Raw genomic sequence first — 25,171 nt, forward strand, 5'->3', positions numbered from 1 at the left:
ACAACAGTTCTGCGCGTTGCTGGTGCTGCTGCATGTCCGAGTTTATCCAGCTGATAAAACTACTATCCTTACTCCGTATAGCTCTCTACTAAGTTGCTAACGAAATTGATGCTTCGCCTTTCGGGTGAAACTGCGACGTTTTTAGGAGCGAAGCTCTTTATAGCGGCACCCGTTCCGTCCCCGTCGTAGTAGTAGTAGTGTGTAACCAGTCTGAGAAAAATGAGAAAAAAAAATCCGAAGTTGTGTCCGTAGCGCGGAATCGAACCAGGGACCCCTCGCTTCCGAGCGCGCGGCGTTAGCCCACTACGCCACGAAGCGCACATAGACACACGCACCACGATGGCAATAAATACCCAACATTAACGAAAGGCCGCGTTTCTAGCGCGTTTCTAACGCGTTTGTGCCAGCGCGTTACGGCCCGTGTAAGAAGCTGGTGTAAGACGCTGTGGCCTCTCCGCCTTACCTTCAACGCGTTTCGAACGCGCTGCCCAAGGCGGTGGCAAGTCAAGTTCAAGTCGAGGAGCGTTTATGAATACGGGGGGTATACTCTCTCAGCAGTCATGTGATGGCGTCGGCAAACGCGGTGCACGTTCCGGCATGTGTAAATGGCTGCGTAAGACGCTGTGGCCGCTCCCCCTTACTAGAGAGTACTGCACGTTTCTAACGCGTTTGTGCTAGCGTCCCCTTAAGCGGGAGATCCGATGATTCCCTCCGGAGCTTCGCCCACTCATCATCATTCACCCCGTGGATATGCTGTGATTTTTTTTTTCTCAAGCTTGTTCGTTATCCTCGATGTTTCTGCCCTATATGCAAGCACCGCTAGAACGCAGCGATCATGAACATTTATTTTCAATGGTAGCGATAAGCTGCTGGTCACGACTTGGTAATGCCTACCTTATGCGTTTCAACCCATTTGTTATTCTTCCGCAGATGTCCTTCTCGTGAGCTATGTCCTCTGCGACTATTTGGTCAATGGCAACGCCCTCTTGCACAGATTCTAGAGGCTGACTGCCGTTACCGAATTCTGGTTCTCTAGCGAGGCTATCGAACATTACCTCGGTCTACTGCATATTATTGTTCAGACCTATAGTTTTACATTGTCGGATAATGTCCTCAACCATTTTTGCAAGTCATCTCTAGCGTTTCTGAACAGGGCTACGCCATCCGCAAACTGCATGTTGCCGAAATGTTCTGCGTTGACTACACCCAATCCTTCCGTCTAGCACTATCTATCTATCTATCTATCTATCTATCTATCTATCTATCTATCTATCTATCTATCTATCTATCTATCTATCTATCTATCTATCTATCTATCTATCTATCTATCTATCTATCTATCTATCTATCTATCTATCTATCTATCTATCTATCTATCTATCTATCTATCTATCTATCTATCTATCTATCTATCTATCTATCTATCTATCTATCTATCTGTCTATCTATCTAATCTGAAGTCGGAGAGAATGCAACATTCTTCTGCGGCTCGTCGTAGCAAATAAAGTCTAGCGTGAGTATAGGAATGAACAATACACAACGACATAAAAGATACGCGAAGAAAAAAAAAGTAATAAATTCCTGGAATTGTTCAACTGCTTGCAATGAAATTGCCCTACCGCAGGAAGAGCCACCACAGGCGAAAGCAATCGATTGGTCTCACGACTTGCTTTTCCAATATCATTTTGTAGTCAGAAAGGTCGCCAGAAGGAGAAGAAAGAAAAGCGGGACCCAGCCGTATACATGCTGGGTCCAACGGACCACTTATGTTCAGCTGGTGCAGCTATCCTTGAATTTCGCTATACCGCGTGTATCGCTTTACCGAGTTCCGTTATACCGAATGTTTGCCGCAAAGCATAGTGAATCCCTAAGACATATTGATATGGCGTAGCGTGGATCGCATAAAAGAAGGAAGCACAATACATCCTTCGAGTGTTCCTGACTGCAGCGAATCAGAAAGAAAGGACCATTTTCTTTTCATTTTGCCTGTAGCAAAAGGTCGCTCAAAATGCAGCCATAATAAGAGCAATTAGCAGGCCTCTGCAGAGGAATGTCAGCACGAGATCATTTTGAAAGTTATTCAGGCCACCGTGGTATGTGCAAACCATAGTATCACAATCAAAATGGTGTAATTTGCTGCGAGGACCAAGATGATACCTTATACTCGAACGTTATTTGCAGCCAGGGTTCGACAACTTTATAGCCATCTCGATGCTGAGTGTGAGCATTCTGTGACTGTTACGCTGTTCCAGCTGCGATGTGTGTGCGTTTAGTGCGCGTGCGCGCGTTATCTGTACGCGTGTCGCAAGCTGCATGAAAGGAGAGCCGCATTGGCTCCGGAACGCCTCGTGAAACCATTCAGGGATATGCGCGAGATAAATTGACGTTAACCGATTCATAGCACGTACATTACATGTCGTCTCAGATTGCTCCTCGGTGACAGGCGTTCTTCATGACGTCATCGTTACTAGACTTCTACACATTCACGACTGGGCTTTCCCCAGGGGTGCGTCTTAACGGTGACGCAAGTACATGACTCCCCCCCCCCCCCCCCCCCTCTCTGTCTTTCTCCGACTCATCATACACACTCAGGCGTTCCTCAAACATTACACATTAACATTATGTGTCCGGCATAGCTATCCTGGTTTCCTTTCGTCGACGCAGAACGTTCTATGCCGCAGGACTTGAATGGTAGTGAAAGGTGTGAAGTATACGTATAAAGTATAAGTATAAAGCATGTTGTATACGGTACAACGCGGCATCACATTGAGTCTAAAAGAACGTAATTTGCAAGGTGGCTGTGCTGGATGGTTTTCATCTGGAGTGTACTAGGGAGTTCAAGCCTGTTCGCATTATACTGCCACCGTTTGGGGCATAACAGAACGCTGGAAACGTGTAAATAAGGCAGCAGCGCCGGTAACGACATCTTGCGACTCTTCGTTCCACCACGACGTAATGGAAATGTTTTGTGTTTAATGCAGCTCACGTCACGAAGGAAAGAAAAAAAAAATAGTGAGTATACATTCATGATTATGTCACGGCCGAGGTATTTACGGCAGTAGCTAAGCATACCGCGTAGTTCGTCATTGCAATAACAGCTCTGTGCGCTCTGGTTAAACTCCGCACCACGAGACGGCACCACCAGTACTGCTCACGCCTACGTCTCCGTGCTACGGTATTGAAGTATTCTGTGTGTGATAGTACGCATACTTACAAGCCAAAACTTTCTGCCATCAACTAATATCACTGAAAAGCAAATGGAAGCAACTAAACGCTCACACACTAAGTTAAGAAGAAAAGTTCTCTATAGATACCGAACAACTTTATTGCGATCCAGCGTTCATGTGCGCCTCGAAAGAACGCACTCTGCCTATTGGTATCTAATGGTTCCTTCGGCTGAGCCACCCTGGAACCGTGGTAGTGCAGCGGAAATAACGCCAAACACCGCCCGAGTAAAGCCCGTTTCACATGGTGCGATTTTGCAGTGCGTTTTTCGCTGCTGCGATTTCCGCAGATGCGAAATTCGTAATCTCGTTTCACATGGATCTACGGCAGCTGCATTTTTCGCATACTCATTAAGCATTCTGACTGGCGATGACGTATGAGCGAGCCGTCTCCTATTGGTCGTCTGTTTCCACCGCTACAGTGGCTACCACCGCATCTGCGTTTTTCGCAGAGAAGTTCAGCACGCCGAACATCGAAAAAACGCACGCACGAAGGGTCCGGCGGCCTATTTTCCGCAGCTGCGAATTTGCACGTGCGAATTCGCAGACAAAATCGCACCATGTGAAACGTGCTTTACACGTTTCGCTATGTGCGGGACGAACCTGTGAGCCACGAAACGGGAGTTTGCGACTGTAGCGCCCTCTGCGAGATACATGCCGAATTCGAAGTTCAGCAGACGACGCTTTATTACATAGGCCACTTATCACTCGGTCTCGTCGTGATTCGCAGCAAAAGGAACAAGGTCAATCATTTTATTGATTACAAATGTTTGAAATATGAAGTGACCATGCAATGATTCTTGCCACTCGAATGATTCTTGGAGTACTGGGATGAGGCTACGAACTGCGCTGTTAGCACCTGGCATGTACTCTTGACTTAGCCTGAAGTGCTTTCGAAGCTGAAAAGAAAGAATGGAAACGAAAGTTACCGCATCAAACGTGGGAACCGATGATGCAGCTTCATACCTCATCACTGTATGACGCCGCTACATCGGTGATGTAATTGTTCACTTTCGATGGCTGCTCTCGTCAGGGCTCCCCGTTAGTGGCGATGGTCAACTGCGTGGTCTTTGTTGACCGATGAGCTACTGGATTCTAGCAGCAAACGTAGTTTTGTGCGAGACACGCAGGCTTCCAACGTCACCGCTTGTTCCTAAATGGCGCCTGAACTGAACGGCCCGCTCTTCGTCGTCTGCTGCGCGCGCGCTGCTCGATGGGATCGCACCGAGCTCCGCCATTTATCTCCGTGGTGGCACGGCGGCGTGCACAATGTCTTCAGAGATATGCGCGCGCGCAGGCGCACACAAATCGTGGAGGCCATACGTGCACTTGTGTCGTGTTCGCCCAAGCCGAACGTGTGCCACCACACGCGTGGCCCCCAGACAGACGAACGTGCGGCATCGTGGGAATGCACTGAAAATGGCACGAGTGCCGTCAGCCGAAAGTACCAGAAGGTATTCATGGTCGCGCGTCTGACGTTGCATTGGGATGCTCGCCAGCTTGTCTCGTGAGGCACTTTCCAAACAAAACTCGATTTCTGCGCTGCTGCTATCTAGTCCAATTAGACGGCTAATTAGAAGGGTAACTCAAGTTATAGTGTCTCGTTCCTGCACACTCTTTAGCTGGCCAACGTCGAAGCGATAATCGTGCGAACGAACGTACAGGTTCGATGCATCGACACGCTTGAAGCGTCCTAAATATACGTTAGTGCCTGTCGTATAGAAGACCGGTTTCTTACCTGTCGAGATGCCCAACTTTATATCACTACCTCCGCGACTGATTAGGAAAGGAGTGTAGCTGGTTAAATACGGACATAAGTGGCTTAGAACGTATAACCGAGCCGCATAATCTCCGCGGACCTTGCACTGCCGGAGTTTCGGAAGATGTAGCTTATAATTAACCGACGTCGTAATGAGGAATCATCCGTGTTATGTATCACGAGATGTTCTGACCTGTTTTTGTTTTTCTGAATACAGTTCTCCACTTGTAAATGTACAGAAAGGGCAAATACAGCAGTATTCACTAGCCATTCCTTCTATCTTAATGGTACCACTGGGATCCTGCTAGTCTTGAAACTTTAGCTTCATGTATAGGACCTGTGCAGTTTCTTGAATGTGCTGCGCGCTTGAAGAAGGTGCACTGGAACAAGTTCGGCGAGTTGTTTGTGCGTCAGCATACGACGAAGCACTTGACGAGAGCGCAGAACAAGTTCTGTAAGAAACGCCCGAGGTGGGGCGCTGTGGTATAATTACCCCTCGTAACCGTCCCGGCGGAATGCGTGCGTAATTAGCCTCGGCAGCGCTCTTGCCACTACCAAAGAGAATAAAGAAAAAAAAAAACTAAACAAAAGACAGAGGTGGAAGATAGAGCTCGAGTCGCTTCAGGAAATTTTAGGCGGCAGAGCGAAGCATGCACTAAACTCCAATCATGTAGTTTTTTTTTTTTCTGTCCGCTTCTTGGACGGGAACAAATTTCCTTCGCTTCTGACGCTTTCGTCGCGTGCGATGAAGTTTCTGTAATTATAGTGGCCGAATTTCTACCTCCTACGCGATAAAACAAACAGCCTGGAGGCTTGACCGTGCTTTTGCAGAACAGCGCTCGTCATAACTCCGTAGCACACTGTCCAAAGAGTCGACAGTAGAGTTGTGCTCCGTGTGTCGTTTCATAATGGTTCATGTCTATTTCCAAAATTTTTTGCATCTTCACTGGTATCCCGTCAAATAGAGGCCGCCGGTGTCTTTCTTTCCAACTTTTATTTTATGTCCATCTAAGTTTGCTTCTTGCACTGTTGAGTGCTTTTAAGTTAAAGAACAAAGTCATTCGATCAAGCTACTCTGCTGACCATTTCTGCATTGAGCCCTACCCTTTATCATTCATTCAAGGAAGTGTACGTCAACTGTCTTCTGTGCCAGCTCCATTGAAAGAGCGGCTGTACCCGCTGCAATGACCATGTCTTTCTGCTGTTGGGCACGAGGTTTCGGGTTCGATTGCCGAGCGCGGCTGCTGTATCACGGTGGAGACCAAACGCAAACACGCCCGTATATTTCCGCCTGCACTCCGTCTTATCAAATTCCGTGCAGCTCAGATCGCATCATCCAAACAGGAACGATAATCGAGGGAAGTGCTCGTCCGCTCTGCCAGTGTGCGACGCTAATCCATCGGCGATGCTTCCGTTCAGCTGGTGTAACGCGCGGAAGGATTAGCGGTGGACAGCGGACCAACCCCTCTGCTTCTCGTTCGTGATTGGCTGACGCGTTTCATGGCTTTGAGGGCGCTGCACGGATTTGGCGTTAAGAAAACTAGAGCTAGTCGTAATGGATACGGAGTCCTCATCTATACAGTGTCTCTCGCAACCCATGGTCCTTCGAGATGTTAATATCAATCAATCAATCAATCAATCAATCAATCAATCAATCAATCAATCAATCAATCAATCAATCATCAATCAATCAATCAATCAATCAATCAATCAATCAATCAATCAATCAGCGGCTGTGTGTGTGTTCATTTTCGCGAACATTGAGATTCCAGCCGAACTCTTCGACGCGACAGACGCAGGAAGGAACAGTGTTTCACTATGTTTTTTTTTTAATGAACTGTACTTAAAGAAATGTACTGTAGATGGCGCCGGCTTCATCCCTGACACAATAACTGTTCCCAAAACAATTAAATAATAGAATCAACGATTAGCATAAATACAGTGACATCAGTTTTAAATTTGACGCACGAAACAAACGCTCCGGGAGTTCACAAAACATAAATGTTCCTGCCAGGGGGCAAATGACCTCTCTCGTCAGCGCCAAATTCCAAGCGCAACACGAAAGAGGAGATTTGTTTGGTCTCGTTGTTTCGAATTGTTGTCGATGTCGATCTACGTGATTCCCCGTCCGTGTACTTAACCAACGCACCCATCTCTGGTGGTCGCGGCCGAGTACGTTTCTTCTTGGCTAGATCGTACACTGCACGAATACATTTACTTCACGACACGTGCCTTGAAGCGCAGACGACACGAATTGCGCGTCGAGCGTTTTGGGATTTTTTATCCAGACGAGATCTGCATAGCGGAAGCACCACCGCACCTCTTGCGCGAAGCAGACGACGCGCAGCAGACGACAGGTTTCCCCCCGCTAGTGACGTCAGCGGAGCGCGCGCGCCCCCGTCCCGCTGACGTGCGCAGTTTCCGTTAAAAGGTGAAAGGAAGAACCGGTGTTCGGTGAGAAAACGTCGTCGAATGGGAATGTTCTCACGTACGCTGAGAATTACCAACAATAAAAAAATCATCAGCGGATCGTAGGCCGGGTTTTTTATATCGAACCGAGAGGCCAACGGGGTTTAACGGACTGCATCGCTCCGTTGCCAGGAACGGCGAGTACAGGTTGGCGGCTGATGGCCGTCTGCCATCAAAGGAAACCCGATACTTTCGTCGTTCGTAATTCATTCCAGTTCTGTCTGCTTGAAAGCGTGTTTGCTTAGCTTTTGTTCGCGCATCACTCAGACGCGGCACATACAGTGTTAATACGCTAGCTTGTGAAAATTAGTATATCCAGACTGCGATAAACTAATTGTCTAGAAGGCTCTGTTCTCGTACAGATTTGTCGTTTCGTCTATATGAAGACGATGGACTGTTTGTGCACAAATTAATAAGTAACACACACACACACACACACACACACACACACACACACACACACACACACACACACACACACACACACACACACACACACACACACACACACACACACACACACACACACACACACACACACACACACACACACACACACACACACACACACACACACACACACACACATGGATATACTGAGAGAGATAAAGAGAGAGAGAGAAAGAAGAAAACTCACAGATGGAGAAAAACAAAAAGGGAGAGAGACTCACAGGCAGAGAAAGAGAGATCACGTAGAGCTACGCAGAAAGAAAGAGAAACACACAGGACATACACAGAGAAGTGAGCGAGAGCGAGATAGATAAAGATAGGCAGACAGATGGAAACACAGAGATAAAGATACATCGAAACACACACATATATAGAGAAACAGATAGAGGGAAAGAGATAGAGAAAGAGAAACGCACAGAGATAGAGATGAGTAAATAAACAGAGAGATAGAGAGAGAAAAACGGCCTGAAGTGTCTCGAGCAAGCTCCTGCGTTTCATTTTGCAAGCAGTGACCGGCCAGCTAACCTTTCTAACGCGATGAAGAACGATCCTCTTGATGCATTAAACTGACGGCAGTGTCATAAAAAGATGATTGATGGTCTCGTCGCAACTGCCGAAGGGGTGGACGGCTATCATCCATTCCGACGACTGCGGAGTACGCTTTCGTAATGCAACTTCCATGGTTAGTTACATGGTGCTTAGGGTGGAGCGATGGATAAATATAGTCGGGCGCTGTTGGCTAAGGGCCTTCCTGGCAGCCGCGTGGGATTTTGATCAGGCGTCAGTGTTTTATTACTCGCTTTATTACTCGCCTGTTTGTTCCACAGCATATCGGCCTTCGAGGTTATTATATCAGCTGGTCTATACAGGTCATGCTGGATGCGCGAGCATTGACAGTAAACCAAACTGACGTTTTTCTCTGTGGCGTAAGCGATGCAATTGAAATGCGCCCATCTGGTCATCTGTCCATCACAGGTGTCGCAAACTATTCGCAACTCTGGGCCAGTAAGCGCATTGGCTTTTTTGAAACACAACGTATACATGGACTTACCCAACTTGTGTGTCTAAGAGAGCACTACGGTTTTTCCACATACACGCACGTGCTTATAGATTCACTTTGCCGTGTTAGTCGTCTGCTCTGCTGCACAAGAAAAAGTAGCAGACGGCACGTGCCTGAAAGAACGTTCTTGGTCGTCTGCTCTGCTGCACAAGTAGTGGAAGACGGAACGTGCCTGAAAGAACGTTCTACATTGCAAACGATGTACGGGTATCGGGACGCTTGTCCGCAAATGATTGTACGGAGCATGGCGAAACGAACTCCCGCTATTCACGGAGTATAAATGCGGTTACGTTACCACGTTGATTCAGTGTCGGATTCACTGCACGCGTTGTAGTAAGACTCGCAGACGCGTAAGCAGACGACGTGGAGCAGACGACGTGAGCAGATGACACACGATGTAATATATTCCGGTTGTCAACTCCATATAGAGATACCGTACGTTTTAAGTACGAATACGTGACGTGGTTGGCTTTTTGATGGACAGATGAAGTCAGCTCCTGCGTGTAAACGAGCTGTTGAGTCAGCTGCACACCTGAGTGCTTTGAACACTTTGGGGAAGTTGGACGGCATAACGTGATTGGACTGAACCCACACGCACAATATTTCTTAAAATCAAATAGTGTGTGCTGTGATTGTCTTGAATACTTCTTGGGCAGAAAAGTCGGCACATTTCATGGATAATATATAGTCTGGCGCACACTATCGGCACGAAGGGAAGGTGGACAGGAATTCGTCTGTCCTGACCATGTTTGTCGTGTTTGACTGGCTTACATCAAAGACTACGTTCTCCACGTAATTGCCTTACTTCATGTAATTATTTCCTCAAAAATCTAGCAGCCTAATGAAGAGCAGCAGCAGACAAAAATTTTTTTACAATATTTTCATGTGCTTCAGCAGCAATGCTATCGAACAATGAACAATTCAGCACAGAATCCGGAGCGGTACCCTGGCATATCCCGCCATATTGTCAGATTCGACATCTTGTAATCACTGATTGGCTCACAGGTCGATAACGGTTTCTCTGATTGGATGAAAACGCGAACGCCGCACAATTTTGAATTTGGGAATGTCCACAGTAGTACCTCCGGGCAACTGATATTTATTCAGATCGCTCTCTACAACGTGGTGCGTTGACGGTGACATATGATGTATGCTGTGACGCAGAGAACTATTTGTTGCGACTACTTGTTCAAAAGACCGGTTACCACAGGTAATCGGGATTTCGCAACCAGTGTGAATAAAGAGCTCTCAGATTTTCCTATATTCACGTCCTTCGAGTAACTTTGCATATGACGTTGCAGTGGACGACGACATGCGGTGTGTCGTCACCTTCTGGAAAGGAGCAGTAGCAGACGACGCATGCGCGAGATGTTACTAAACTGGAAAGTTTTGCTAATTGAATGCAGTGTGGCGAAACATACGTAGCATTTGCTGCAATTCACGGTGAAAACCCTTCTGCTACACCGTTTAACGCGTTGATTCAGCTTGTATTCTTTGTCAGGCTGTATAGTAAGGCTCGTAAAAAAAAAAGAATGAAGGAGAGCAAGCAGACGGCGTTTGACGAGTGCTGTCTTATTCCTGCTGTCAACTTTAAACAGGAACTTCCCTGAGTACAACGTAGCGGCATCCTTGGGGCGTGTCACTTGAGGCGTGTCGCACGCCCTGGGCACTACGTGAAAAACAATCTTCGAATAATTAGGGCCCATTTTTCACATACGTGCGATCGAAAATGAGAAGTTTGAAGCTCCGTAAGCACAAGAAACTGAATCAAGAATATTCTATTTTTATTTTGTTCTGTTCCTTATTCAGTTGCACAGAACACAAATTCGGAATTTTAAATACGAAATTCAGACCTTAAAAGGTTAAAACGATTTGAAGAGCAGATCGATCTCGGAGGCAATGTAATCAAAGGCGAGATGGACAGATCCTTGCAGACATGCTGCACCTGCCTCAGTGCATGTGAAAGTGCAATTGAGACTCCTCTCTTCTATTTCTCCTTTTTTCACTCCCCCATCCCCCTCACCACGTGTAGGGTAGCAAACTGGACAAAGTCTGGTTAAGCTCCCTGCGTTTCCTTCCTCCTCTCTCTCTCTCTCTCCTTGTAATGATATCGCAGTACATATTACACGGCTATTCAGGTGTAGCATGGACACTCGCAGATCCAGAGTGGGAGTGGGGGGCTGCCCCCCTCCCCCCCCTTGAGGCTGCTTTGGATTCGTCCCTGACCACGAGGTCATGTGTTTTTCGATATACTGTAAGCGTAGCGTTATGCCAAGAAATGAGACCAGTCCATTCTCTCGTGCAGGTGTCTACAGCTGTCCATCGACCCGAACAGCGGTTCTGTGCTCATCCTGCGGGACAGGAGGGCCTCCACTCCGTCGTCTGACTCAGTGCGAGAATTCAGGGGTGAGTAACGGCCCGCTGGGCACACACCTGCCGCCGCCGCCGCCACTGCACCACCATTTTATGCACACACGTCATTATGCTTTGGCCCGTGCCTGTGCCTCGTATGCATTTACGCGTTGAGTACCCAGATTAGTTCCGTGCAGCGTTTCGTGAATCATCGTTGTTTGTTCTTGTGCGCAGCCGCAGAGAGATAGCAAAAGGGCTTTACGTAACTATCACTGACGTATACTGCACCATGATTCCGTTGCGTTACCATTCTTCTATTCCGCGTCCCCACGTGTGGGACATGTTGAATATGCAGGGAACACTTAAACAGTACTTTTGATAAACTCTGTTTGGAGGATAAGCCATATATCGAAGCTCGAACATTAGTTTTTTTTCATTGTCTGCGCGTGTAATCATGCAATGTCCACTCGTGATATATATATCACCGTCGAAGTAAAATTGTGCTGCTGGTCCCAGGAACATACCGGGGTGGTCATTGTACTATCTGAGATAATCAGGAGGCTGGTTGATCGCCGGGCGACACTAAGTTATTTGACAACTAGAAGCGCAACAACACTGAATAAACCAAGTCTGTTACATTTGCCACATTGCTGTTGAATTCCACTTATCTCCGTTGCTTGGGTCTGCGGTGACGTCACTTGGTTCTGGGGCAGTTGAAGGCTCTGTGTCTAAAGTGCTCCGAAGTGTCCTGACATTGTGGTTGCAGTAGATGCTCGCATTCGGCTATGTACCCAGCTATAATCACTGAGTGCAAGACAACAGATATTACAAAACACTGCTTGAATTTATACACAGCGTAGGCCTTACAGCACTCATATAATACACACCGAACATTATCTCTTAAGGCGAGGCTTCCTAGAAAAAAGAAAGAGAAAAGACTAGGTATACAAGAGAAGTACTTCGAGGTGCCGGGATGTGGACAGGCCATATCCGAACAAACCGGAACCGAACAAACCGATGAAAGTATTATAATGGCGATATGTGCCGTAGTCATCGAAAAACGCGCAAACATTATTGAAGTAGTAGAGAGTTTTAGCGCTTCCACGATTCCGTGTCATTCCCTGATGGTAATATGGCAATACTGTGCCTTGAACCTGTTCCACGTTTATAGCAAGATGGTCTTGCCTAAACAAGACAGAGATTTCGAGGACGATGGAAACTTGGGAAAACATCCTGGAACTACAGTGACTTCAGTACACCACTTGCAATTTTCCCCGGCCATTCTGCTTAGTTCATTGCCTGCTCTGTGTACTCTGAAAGTGTGTAGATTGTTCGGTTCTTCTGGAAGCTTTTTTTTGAATAAGAAGGCAACCTCAGTAGCAACAAGGAACAGAAAGGGACAGCGCCAAAGGAATACAAACACTAAAACAACAACTAGGAAAAGAAATAAGGAATTATGTGCTCGTTAAACAAACTTCAAGCAATCGTGAACACCCCAGAACTGGCATTTGAACAAAGTAAGGACAAAGCGTTTGTCAGGGTTCCCTGACGAAGATGAGTCATCGTGTGGGAACATTGATTTGAGCTTGAGGCCTACCTTGTTGAACCACTGTTGACTACAAAAAAACAAAAACAAAACTCTCTTCACTAACACTTGTCACTCAAACACTAAAGTTAGTCACAATGCACTAGAACTTGTCTTCGTCAGGGAAACCTGACTTAGACAATTCTCTTCTCGAAATGTTGACTTCAGCTTCCTTTGTTCGGTCACTGTTGATCACTAAGACTCTCTTCACTAAAACTTGTCACTAAAACGCTAAATCACTAAAACAAAGCACTGATCACCTAATTTGTCTTCATCGCGGTTCCATGACGTACACAAATACCCTTGTCGAAACGTTTGCTCCAAGTTGAGGCTGTAGTGAACTAGAATTCTAGTTCACTATAGTTGATGCCTCCCTTGTTCGCTCACAGTTGACCACTAAAACTCTCCAATGGTTCGACGCTTCCAAGGTCTCGCACTGGTGCACAGAACTTGAGAGACGACGCAGGTGCTTGTTTACGCACCAGAGGATGCGCTTTCTCGTTTCGCACAACACCCTCGCCCATACGCGGACGGGGGTTTGCGTGACACGGACGCATTCGTTTATCCCGTCCGCCAGTCGGGATCAGCCAAGCGTGGAGGGACGAGCTCTGTGTTGTAAAGGATGGTGAGCGAGGAGGGGGCCCGTGGGCTTTATGCGCGTGCGCGATCGACAGTGGGCTGCGAACAAGTGAAGCTTCCTCAGCCTGGAGCCAACGGGTTCGCGCCTTCGTCGACAAGGGCATGTGCCCTTGTCGAAACGTTGGCTAAAAGGCTCCAGGTTGAGGACGCTTCCTTTGTTCGCCGATTATATTGATCAATTCAGTTGGTCCTTATACATGTGACCCATTTTATCTTCTTTCGATTAGGACTTTGCGCGGTGATCCTGTGTAGTTAGAAGCAGTGACGTAGTTGCAGTAGTAGTCCTAGCGTTCTCAGCCTGGAGCCAACGTATCCACGCCTTCGTCTGGCAACAACATGTACCCTTGTCGAAACGTTGGCTAAAGGCTTCAGGTTGAGGACGCTTCCCTTGTTCGCGGATTATATTGATAAATTCAAGTGTCCTTATTCCTATGACCGATTTCATCTTCTTTCGATTCGGACTTTGTGTGGTGATTCTGTGCAGTAAGAAGCATTGACGTAGTTACAGTAGTAGTCCTAGCAGCTCAGGAAAAACGGCCAGTGTTGGCTAAATTGGGTCTACATTGGAAACACGCTGGTCCAACATCGGACGTACATTGGCTTCGCTTCCCGTGCTGCCTAATAATGTTTTTGGGTTGGCAAAAAGGAGGGACTTAGAACGACGTTATGCCGCTTAATTTACGTGGACGAAAGATGAGGTTTTTAAAAGGGTGATGGTTGACGTTTAACTCGCTGTAGTAATGTTTGACAAAAATTGACCATTTTAAATGCCGCTTAGCTGCCGCCCTTTCATGTTTTGGTTTGCCATGCCAGGTTGCCGATTCGCTTGGGCGGTTGCCTTGCATCAGAACTCCTGACGCGTAAGATTTCAAAAATGTGTGTAACACAAAAATGCACCGATAACACAATAGATTAATGTTAACATCTAGAAGACTGTGACGGCAAATTTATTTCACTGAACCCTTATTATCGTAATAAAGAGTCTAGAAATGTGAGATGGCAAGGGAAGCGCTAATTTTGTCACACATAGAAAGCACGGTGTGACCCAATATGGGATAGGTCTGAGCTGCCCGTGAATTGACTTCAACAACTGTAGTGCTACAAACATAACAACACGAATCAAGTCGAAATTTTCTTTTTCATTCTGTTGAGGTACAGATTAAAATGGCTTTTTAAAAATGCTTTTTTATTTTAGTACAGCTTGACTGGTTCACAGCCCCTGATCTGATGTTGATCGAGATGTTGACCTCGATCACCATTTAAATGAAAGTTTACATAAAACACGCTGCAACTTCGTGCACGAAAGTAGCTTTCCTCTTCACCTGCGGTGGTTGAAGCGCCCAGGGATGTTACCTACAAAGGTGACCAGAGGGATCTCTGGCGCTACGGCTGATCTGCTGTAAGAGAATATTGGGTACATATTACATTGATTTACGTCGGTATAACTATACGCTATGCAATCTGATGTTTCTTATGCGTATCATTGTAGTTGTTTATTATGTTTATCAAGGCTGAGCTGTGCAAGTTATTCTAATGTCGCCTTTGCGAATCTGCAATCCATGTCATATTATGTCGTTTGAATGCATCCCTGGTATCACATCGTATAGACGCTGCCGAATGCGAACATTTCTTGTCTTATAGGGGTGGGTGAGGCTTCTCAAGCAGTCTTGTCAATCAGTCGTTAAGACTACTGCTTCAATTTTCAACCCCAGTTTCTTTATTTGAAAAAGAAAGCTGAAATAAATTTATTGAAAATTGGTCTAATTTTCATGCTTGTGGCTTCATGCATTCTTGCGGCGTAATTTATTATGCTCTATCTTTCTAAATTTTCGAGAAATTATATTTCTATAATCGCATGAAAGCAATAAGTCTTTTTGTGCACATGAATGATTGCGTATCGTTGCACCAATGACGGAATATTTCGGTGAATATCAACCTACAATCTAACAAAGTCGCTTCGAAGCCAGAATTGTGAAGTTTAGGTAAACCGATGTAATATTCCTAGGGGTGTGCGAATAGTGACTTTTGAGACCGAATCGAATACGAACCGAATAGGGTCAGAAGCGAATCGCATCGAATATCGAAACTTTTCGAATATTTTTCGAATAATGAATACCTGTTATCGCAACTAATATAAAACGACGTTATCATCCCAGTATTCTTAAAGTTAGCAAATTTCTGTCATTACATTGTACGTAATGAAGCGTTGCTTAATTTAAACACAAGTATAGCAATAGGAGCAAACAAGTAGTTTATTATCATGCCCAGGGCTCTTCAGAGATTGCGAACGATCGCTGTCCAGCCGGTAAAGTATGGCTGCCTAAGTGTAGTCAAGAGTTCGACGAAAGTTCGTCTGGGCTGCCTAAGTGACGTAACCTGCTCCACCACACCAGTTCTCGTGTTTTGTGTCTATACCGAGCCCGCGGGGGTGAAAATTTATCGTACTTTTGCCCTTATTTCATGCTTATTTGGGCGCAATTGACGTTCTGAAATATTAGAAAAGTATCCGAAATATATTCGCATTTACGAACAGTGACTATTCGATTCGAAGACCGAATCGAATATGACACTATTGGTGTGCGAATGTTCGAAACCTTTCGAATATTCTCACACCCCTAAATATTCCTATCATCACCGCGCTGGCTCCACCGCCGTAATTTCAGCTTCTAGGAGACACCAGCGGGCCGCCTGGAGTTGCCCATCGTAATTTTTGAAAGGTACTCTGTGCCGTAAATTATACACTACACATGATTCACTCACTAATCAAATTTGGCTTGCGCTGATTGGCAATACATTTTGAAAACTTCCAAGACGGCCTTGAAGTCGACAAGCAGCGACGGCCGTAAAGTTATATACGCCTGCGTCTGCATAAACTGGATCACTTCTTCTGGCCGGCTTCTTCCTCTACGGGGTCGTAGGTGAAGTGTGACTCACGTTAGAGGCGCTCAGCCTCCTCCGGGCGCGCGTGGCTCGCCTGCTTGCCTTGAAACTCGCGCGGCGGCGTCGTTGTTGTTTGCCGGTGGAAAGTGGCTTGACGCCACGATGTCGAGGCTCCCGCCAAATGTTTGCTCCTTGTACGCCGCCAAGACCTTTCTTCTCAACTTCGCCTACGCTCCACACTTTACGTATAGGTGGAGGAGAGCAATGGGCGAAGTTTCTTCCTGTCACCCTTGTAGCATTCTTGACACGTAACTTTAGAAACGGATACATGGTAGCATCAAGGGGGTGCTGCCTCACCTAAGAATAAACGAATTGTCGAGAGGAGGGAGGAACTCACTGCGTGCTCAAGTTTGTCAGTTCGGAAGTACACCGACATGTGTAGATAAAGGAGGGAGGTACGTGAACAGTAAGAAAAACATTAATTCCCTTCGTACTTGTGTGTGGGGATGGGGTATGAGGGGGGGGGGGAGGGGTATGGGGGGGGGGGGGCGTTAATTAATTCACTGCGAACGGCTTGGTGGCTTTGCAAACTGATATATTTCGACTAAGTATTGCGTTATAAATGCCACAAGCCGCAGCGACTATAATGCATGTGCTCAAAGTCGTACGTATTGCCTTTTGCGTTAAGACAGGTAGAATCGCTTCAAAACTTGTGCCAATAAAGGCAGATAAAGCTACCGTATAAACTAATCCACAAGAACGACTGGAGCCACAAGCAAACAGATCAGACGAATCCACGTACTAACAGTGAACCAGAACCCTGAACCAGCGCCAGAAGTTCCTTCCAGTAAATGTATTATAGGAAACTCTATGCACATCGCAGCGCCATCATCCCCCGCTCTAGACAGCTGTTACCGGAGCTGTAAGTCACTGTAGTGCAGTCGCTCGCAAATGACAATGCGTTTGCACTTTTCTTTTGCCTTTGCAATTTTCGCGCTCATTCTGAATTGACAACTGCAGCCAGTACATACCGCGCCGAAGTAGCGCTCCGTCATCGCGCCTGTCGACGTGTGTACGGCGGTCGTGCTCGTGCAAGGACGAATGCAAATGAGGTATACATCCCTTTACCGGCTGTCAAAAAAGCCAACGAAGCGCGCTCGCTTTTTCGCCTGCCGTTATGTATGCACGCACGCTCATGCGCATCAAAGCGCAGTCATGAGTCACGCCAGCGCCTGCCGCGAAACGCATCCGACAAGCGCATCTATCTGCACAGTGTTGTGAAACCACCGATCCTGCAGACGCTGCGAAGACGTGTACCTTATATGCGCTATGCGAGAACAGCGGGAAATAGTTCCGTTCGACTCTCTCTCTCTGACCAGCGCTGATGGGGCACGAAATGCGTCAGAATTTATCGGGAAGACTCCTTTCGAGCTCAGGCTGTAGGAGCGACACGACTACAGATGAAACTCGATTTAACGAAGTGATGACCAGGCTCGAATTATTTCGTTAAATCGGGTTTCGTTAGGTCGAGTTTCAACTGTATAAGCAATATTGAAGATTTGACACTTGAGGGCGACTGGCGTGCGTGAACGCCTTTGACTTGGTGTGGCCCCCCGCGGCGCGTACGCGAACTCACCGCGCCTTTCCTTCTCCCTCACCCAACTAGTCTCTCTATCTCATCCTTCTATTCCCCCTTTCCCGTACTCCAGTGTAGTGTAGCCTACAAGACGCATTTCTGGTTAACATCCCTGCCTTCTCTCTTTCTTTCCTCCTCCTCCTGACACTGTCGTTATCATTCTTCGTCTTTGGTCTCTCGGTCACAACTTTCAGCACTGCAGATAGAAAGAAAGAGTGAGGGGGAGCGAGAGAAAGAGAGAGAGAGAGAGAGAGAGAGAGAGAGAGAGATACTCTTTAAAGAATCCCGAGGAGGTTTACCTGACGGCATGCGTAGCACGCTACTGCATTGCATATAGAAATGACGAGAAACAATACGTGCAGTGCACGTCACATACATATGCAGCATTGACAAAACACACCACAACACGCGAATTACAAACAAAATAAAGTGTGCCATTGAAACCATCCGTGTTTCTCACAGAGGTTAAAACTGCATTCGTTGCAAGGGGGCGCACATGGCAACGCTAATCCGGGGGCTAAGCACGTGACGTAGCAAAGTTTTGCAAGGGCTAGAGATCTGCAGTGACGATGTAGTCAGGAGGGGTCGAAGCAAGTTTTAGACCTACAAAACATTTGCCTTGGTACTCTGTGATGTAAGATGCGTTTGTGCCAACGGACATTAACAGCAGCTATACTATATAAGATTGAGAAATATGCTGAAACGAAGTGCTGCAACTTTGTATAGTTCGTCGTACATTCTTGGTTATCTTGCCAAGCTGTTTCGGAACACAGACATCACGGCCAACTAACAACTATGTGATTTTGGACATGCTACATTGACATTTATGTGAATAAGTAGATAGCTGTACCTATTCTTACCTGATTCTGCCAGGTCGAATAGAGCTAAAGCGTGACACCGAGGAAGAAGAAGAGGTCAGTGCGCATGCGCGCATGTGCCGTACACACAATGCACATGATACATCTAGGGATTATTCTGTGACCTACCTGTTCCTCTAGATGTATACAGCTAACGGGTCCGAAATCAAACAGTTGTTCCTTCGCGCTCCTGCCTGTGGCCTGTTCTGTATTTCTCGTGCTCCAATGCAGGGCACGATAAGAAAATAAAGAACGTTCAAACGAGATACAGCCACGTGAGCGTTCGCAGAAGTCCGCTGTTCCCAGCGTTCACCGAACTCCGGCAGCTTATTGTTCCACAAACTTTCTCTCTCTCTTGGGTGGTCGGGTGTGGTCACATTCGGGACGGCCACACAGCAGCTAATCAGGCCTGCGGGAGAACAAAGGGTATGCTCTGTTTTGGTCCAAACCGACTCGGAGAGTTTGGAAAGTGTACGTAACTCAGCGGTCACGAAGGTCACGCGGCAGCCGCCAGCATAACCGCGATGCCAGCTTTTCTGACCCTGACTTCGAGATACAGATCTGCGAAGGGGCAATCATGTCAAGGCTAAGCCGCCTCACGGGACGCAGGTGTCTTGCAGCGCACATATACGAGTACGTATACATGGTGTTTTTTTTTTTCTTTCTATAATGCGGAAAACTTAAAAATAAATGAAACTGATCTAAGCCCATGATGTTTTTGCAGCTGGGCTGCAACGATATAGACAGGCGTTAGCTGCATGAAAAAGTTAATTGGACTCATTGCCTGAGCTGTGCTCATTAACTTCTTTTGCGTCCACGTTCAAATTGTGAAATCGAAGCACAGCAGTATAGAAGTCGTGTCTGTGTCGGAGAAATCATATGACAAACGCAGTTAGACAATTCAAATACCACAAAGACAAAAAAAAAAAAAAGAAAAGAAAAGCAGTTCAAAACATGTGACAAATCCTCGACCTTAAAAAAAAAAAAACATTATGGGGTTTTACGTGCCAAAACCACGATCTCATTATGAGGCATGCCGTAGTGGGGGACTCCGGAATAATTTGGACCACCTCGGATTCGTTAACGTGCACCTAAATCTAAGTACACGGGTGTTTCCTGCATTTCGCCCCCATCGAAATGCGGCCGCCGTGGCCGGAATTAACCCTCTACCTTCATTTCTTGCTTTATTTTAACGATTACATCTAAAGTTATTTTTATTCCTTCTTGTTTATGCAAAGCCGACTACGACATAAACCAAAACTTTGTATAGTTCGTCGTACATTCTTGGTTATCTTTCCACGCTGTTTCGGAACACAGACATCACGGCCAACTAACAACTATGTTATTTTGGACATGCTACATTGACATTTATGTGGATAGGTAGACAGCTGTACCTATTCTTACCTGATTCTGCTAGGTCGAATAGAGCTAAAGCGTGACACCGAGGTAGAAGAAGAGGTCAGTGCGCATGCGCGATGCCGTACACACCTGCCGTACACACCATTCACATGATACATCTAGGGATTATTCTGTGACCTACCTGTTCCTCTAGATGTATACAGCTAACGGGTCCGAAATCAAACAGTTGTTCCTTCGCGCTCCTGCCTGTGGCCTGTTCTGTATTTCTCGTGCTCCAGTGCAGGGCACGATAAGAAAATAAAGAGCGTTCAAACGAGATACAGCCACGTGAGCGTTCGCAGAAGTCCGCTGTTCCCAGCGTTCACCGAACTCCGGCAGCTTATTGTTCCACAAACTTTCTCTCTCTCTTGGGTGGTCGGGTGTGGTCACATTCGGGACGGCCACACAGCAGCTAATCAGGCCTGCGGGAGAACAAAGGGTATGCTCTGTTTTGGTCCAAACCGACTCGGACAGTTTGGAAAGTGTACGTAACTCAGCGGTCACGAAGGTCACGCGGCAGCCGCCAGCATAACCGCGATGCCAGCTTTTCTGACCCTGACTTCGAGATGCAGGTCTGCGAAGGGGCAATCATGTCAAGGCTAAGCCGCCTCACGGGACGCAGGTGTCTTGCAGCGCGCATATACGAGTACGTATACATGGTGTTTTTTTTTTTCTTTCTATAATGCGGAAAACTTAAAAATAAATGAAACTGATCTAAGCCCATGATGTTTTTGCAGCTGGGCTGCAACGATATAGACAGGCGTTAGCTGCATGAAAAAGTTAATTGGACTCATTGCCTGAGCTGTGCTAATTAACTTCTTTTGGGTCCACGTTCAAATTGTGAAATCGAAGCACAGAAGTATAGAAGTCGTGTCTGTGTCGGAGAAATCATATGACAAACGCAGTTAGACAATTCAAATACCACAAAGACAAAAAAAGAAAAGAAAAGAAAAGAAAAGAAAAGCAGTTCAAAACACGTGACAAATCCTCGACCTTTTAAAAAACATTATGGGGTTTTACGTGTCAAAACCACGACCTCATTATGAGGCACGCCGTAGTGGGGGACTCCGGAATAATTTGGACCACCTCGGATTCGTTAACGTGCACCTAAATCTAAGTACACGGGTGTTTCCTGCATTTTGCCCCCATCGAAATGCAGCCGCCGTGGCCGGGATTAACCCTCTTTGACGATTACATCTAAATTTATTTTTATTCCTTCTTGTTTATACAAAGATGACTACTACATTACGCATTACTTTATTCAATTTATGATCGGTTTACTTCATATTTTCATTTATATACTTGTTATCGTAACAACCGTTATCGTTCTTGGTCCATCCCCGACAGTGGGTGTGTGCCATTAGTAAAGCAACCATCGTCATCATTTCGTGGAACCACATAGGTGCTTCTTCATGAGCGAAAATGTAATCTGGCATTGCCGCCCGCTTGTACGAGGAGTCGCTGCGTTGCATCAAAGGCAGCAAACGTAGGCAGGCAGGAATGGATGGGTGGGGGGGGGGGGGGGGGGCGGTGCGAGGCGCAGGATCAGGAAACGCTCGCAGATATGGTCAAGGTGTTGGGAGTAGAGGGAAAAGTGTGTGTGTTTGGGGCGGGGGGGGGGGGAGGGAGGGGTTGCAGACATTGGCAGTGGGAAAGAACATGCACGTTTGGAAGAACAGAACGAGCTCCGATCACGAAGGTGACTGGATTGATGAAACGGGTTTGGTTACGTTCGGGCAGAGCAGGTTTAGGCTTGTGGCACCCCCCCCTCCCAAGACGTTAGAGAGAAAAATAAACCAAAGCGAAATACCAATTTGCATACCGTCGAGATATTGAGCGTCGCAATGGTTCGCAAATCGTATATACGATGGGCTGCACGTGCACGATGGTTCGACGAACTCGCGACTGCTATAGCTTTCGCTGTCCGGTGAGCCTGGTGCATTCGACCGCGTCGCTTCAGCCGAGAGAACCTCGTCGTCTCGATCGCAGTAATGAGATGCAATAACTTAACTTTATTATAACGTTCAGATAGTGGAAAACGACAGTTTCAGTTAGGTAGCAAACGTCGGTAGCGCGTAATACTTTAGTTGCGGTTCGAAGAAGGGAACGAGAGCTGCTCGAGAAAGGATACGAAGAACTGCCACGCCATACGAACGGATCAGAGGGACGGTTATAGGCGTTGGCTTATAGACGATAAATTCACTGAGCCACTTATTCGGCAATTTGTGCATAAGGAGGGCCTCCATGCTGTTGCTCAAACAAATACTTATGACCCAGGGCAAGCTTCGTGAAAAAAAAAGCAAACAAACAAAGAAAACGAAAGAACAGAAGAAGCGAGGTTGGGCAAATCATGTAAGATGCATAGAGCAGACAACCGCGGTGGTTTGTGAGAAAAAATGTCACAGTTTCGCCCTAAGGGCGAAGCAATGAATGCGATCGCAACACAGCAATGTCATACGAAGTAAGGTGAGCGGCTTTGGTAGCAATATGAATTGTAGTAAACATGAGCTGATTAAGTAAGCAGGTGTGCTGCGGCGTAAGTAGACCGACATGAAGAGAGACTCGATGACCACGAGAAGGCGCGTGTGAAACGGTGGTGTTGATGAGAAGCGCTTCCCGTGGGCAGCGCGTGCGAAGGGACACACCTGTAGTGCTGCACTGCCGATCCGGGCAGCATTGCATGTGTAGCGTGCGTTGGAAAATGTGGCCCGACTATTACTAACTGAATGAACAAGCGTGGTGTGAGCGCGCACAAACAAACATGAATAGATCACACTGAATGACTGCAGACAACGACTGTCAAAACGCTGGCAGCAAGCCCATACGCCGCCGCAGGCGAAGGTACGTGCGGTCTATCGCTTCAACGGAAACTGAGCGGCGAATGCACGGCGCATAAAGGTCAGAGCCGTGTGGAGATAAGAGACGGTGCCGGCGAGCGACGAGCGCGGTTGTTGGCAGAGTAGAAGTGCGCCCCCCCCCCCCCCCCCCCCGTGCTCCCTCCGGCGCTGGCTTCCCGCTTCCTTGCTTGCGCGTGGGTGATTGAGTGCGTTCGCTCTCCGTGATAGCGCGCGTCCCCGCACGCTTCCGCTCGGGCATACGGCGCGCGGCGAAGATTTTATCTATAGGGAACCTCCGACGGCGACGGCGACAACGACGGCGACGACGACGGCAGAAATCCGGTTGAAGTGTCCATATAATTGCTATCGCAATAATAATAGAACGGGCACCACGGGAATGGAAGCGCAGTCGAGGACGACGTTATGATGAGATCAGCAAAGTGATAGGCCTAAGATGGGGTGAGATGACACAAGATAGGGGTTACAATAGGAAATCTGCTGGAGCGGACCTAAAATGGGCTGAAGAATATTAACAATAAGATGTGCAGATGCTGCTTGGTGCGGTTTCTTAAGAGCTCGTTTTCAGACTATAACGTGGCGAAGAGAGTGACCAGTGAACTGGGAAGAAGAGTACTCTGTGTTCCAAGAGTGCGTCAGCAAAAATTGCAGCCGTAACTTGTTCAGAGCCAGTGTCCTCCTCGTTCAGAGCCCTTGTTCAGAGCCAGTGCCCACACTTAGGCGCATAGCTTGTCAGCTCGATTAGATCGACCGCGTTGTAGGTTCCAAACACGCACAGTGTACTGAGTGCATAGTACAGCGGAGGGTGCTGGTTAAAGAACACATGAAAGCGCCTTTTCATTTTCCCCTTCATCGGAATGCAGCCACTGTGGCCATAGGTCGAACGCGCGACCTTCCAACTTGATTTCCCCCATTTTTTCTTTCAGGCATTCTAATTATAGGGTATGTCAACGCGAAATACAGAAGCAGACACAAATGCGAAACGCGCACGGACGAGCGCTCCCTTCCTCTTACCTACTTTCTTGAACAGACCTCGTGCAATCATTTAAATATATACACTCTGAACGTAACGAAATAAAATAGTGTCCCGGCTCCAATATGCTCTGGCGTTGCCCCTCGTTACGAGGCACGGAACAAATAAATGAGGCCAAGTGGCTCTCCGCTATCAAGAGCCCCGATGCCGGGGCGCAACTATGGGCTGTCCAGAGGGCCCACGATGCGGCGGTCGGGCATGGCCTGACTGTCCGAACGTGGGAGCGGCCCGCTGCGCGCTGAGTCGCGTACCTCAGGACGTTCATTAAAGTTTTACATCCATCCATCCGGCCCCAATTTTGTTTTCTTTATCTTCATACTTTATATCCTTTACTACAATCAATGAATCCGTAAATCATTGAATGAATGAATGAATGAATGAATGAATGAATCAATCAATCAATCAATCAATCTCAAATAGAACTTAATTTCCCCAATGTTACACAGACGAAACGAGGTGGCCTGCGGAAAAACTTCTTTATTTTAGATTGCAAGGCTCCGGCCCTAACCCCAATAGAGGGTAGGAAACTGCACACTTGCTCCTGCTGTTCTGCCTGTCTTCCACCACCACCACCCACCACCACCACCACCACCACCACCACCACCATCATCATCATCATCATCATCATCATCATCATCATCATCATCATCCTATGTTTACGGCCACTGCAGGACGAAGGACTCTCCCTGCGATCTACAGTTACCCCTGTCTTGCGCTAGCTGATTCCAACGTGCGCCTGCAAATTTCCTAACTTCATCACCCCACCTAGCTTTCGGCCGTCCTCGACTGCGCTTCCCTTTCTCTTGGTATCCATTCTGTAACTCTAATGGTCCACCACTGTCTTCCATACGCTCTGTTATCTTATCTTTCATCGCAGTATCAACGAACAGAAAGAAAGCAGTCTGCTAGACGACCTTGTCTCCTCAACGCCCGCAGACGTATACACCTCACATTTGCAGACGGCGTGCTGTGCG

General features: G+C 47.1%; 1 protein-coding gene across 1 annotated transcript in view; it reads left to right on the forward strand.

Annotated features, from left to right (window-relative positions):
* Positions 1-25,171, forward strand: part of LOC119453031 (uncharacterized) — a 36,487-nt gene that overhangs the window by 4,549 nt on the left and 6,767 nt on the right. The window contains exon 2 of the mRNA XM_049667201.1: positions 11,268-11,368. Coding sequence (XP_049523158.1) covers positions 11,268-11,368 — 101 coding nt within the window. The remainder of the gene's footprint in view (positions 1-11,267; positions 11,369-25,171) is intronic.

The sequence above is a fragment of the Dermacentor silvarum genome, chromosome 5 (genome assembly GCF_013339745.2).
Source record: "Dermacentor silvarum isolate Dsil-2018 chromosome 5, BIME_Dsil_1.4, whole genome shotgun sequence".
NCBI classification, from domain to species: domain Eukaryota; kingdom Metazoa; phylum Arthropoda; class Arachnida; order Ixodida; family Ixodidae; genus Dermacentor; species Dermacentor silvarum.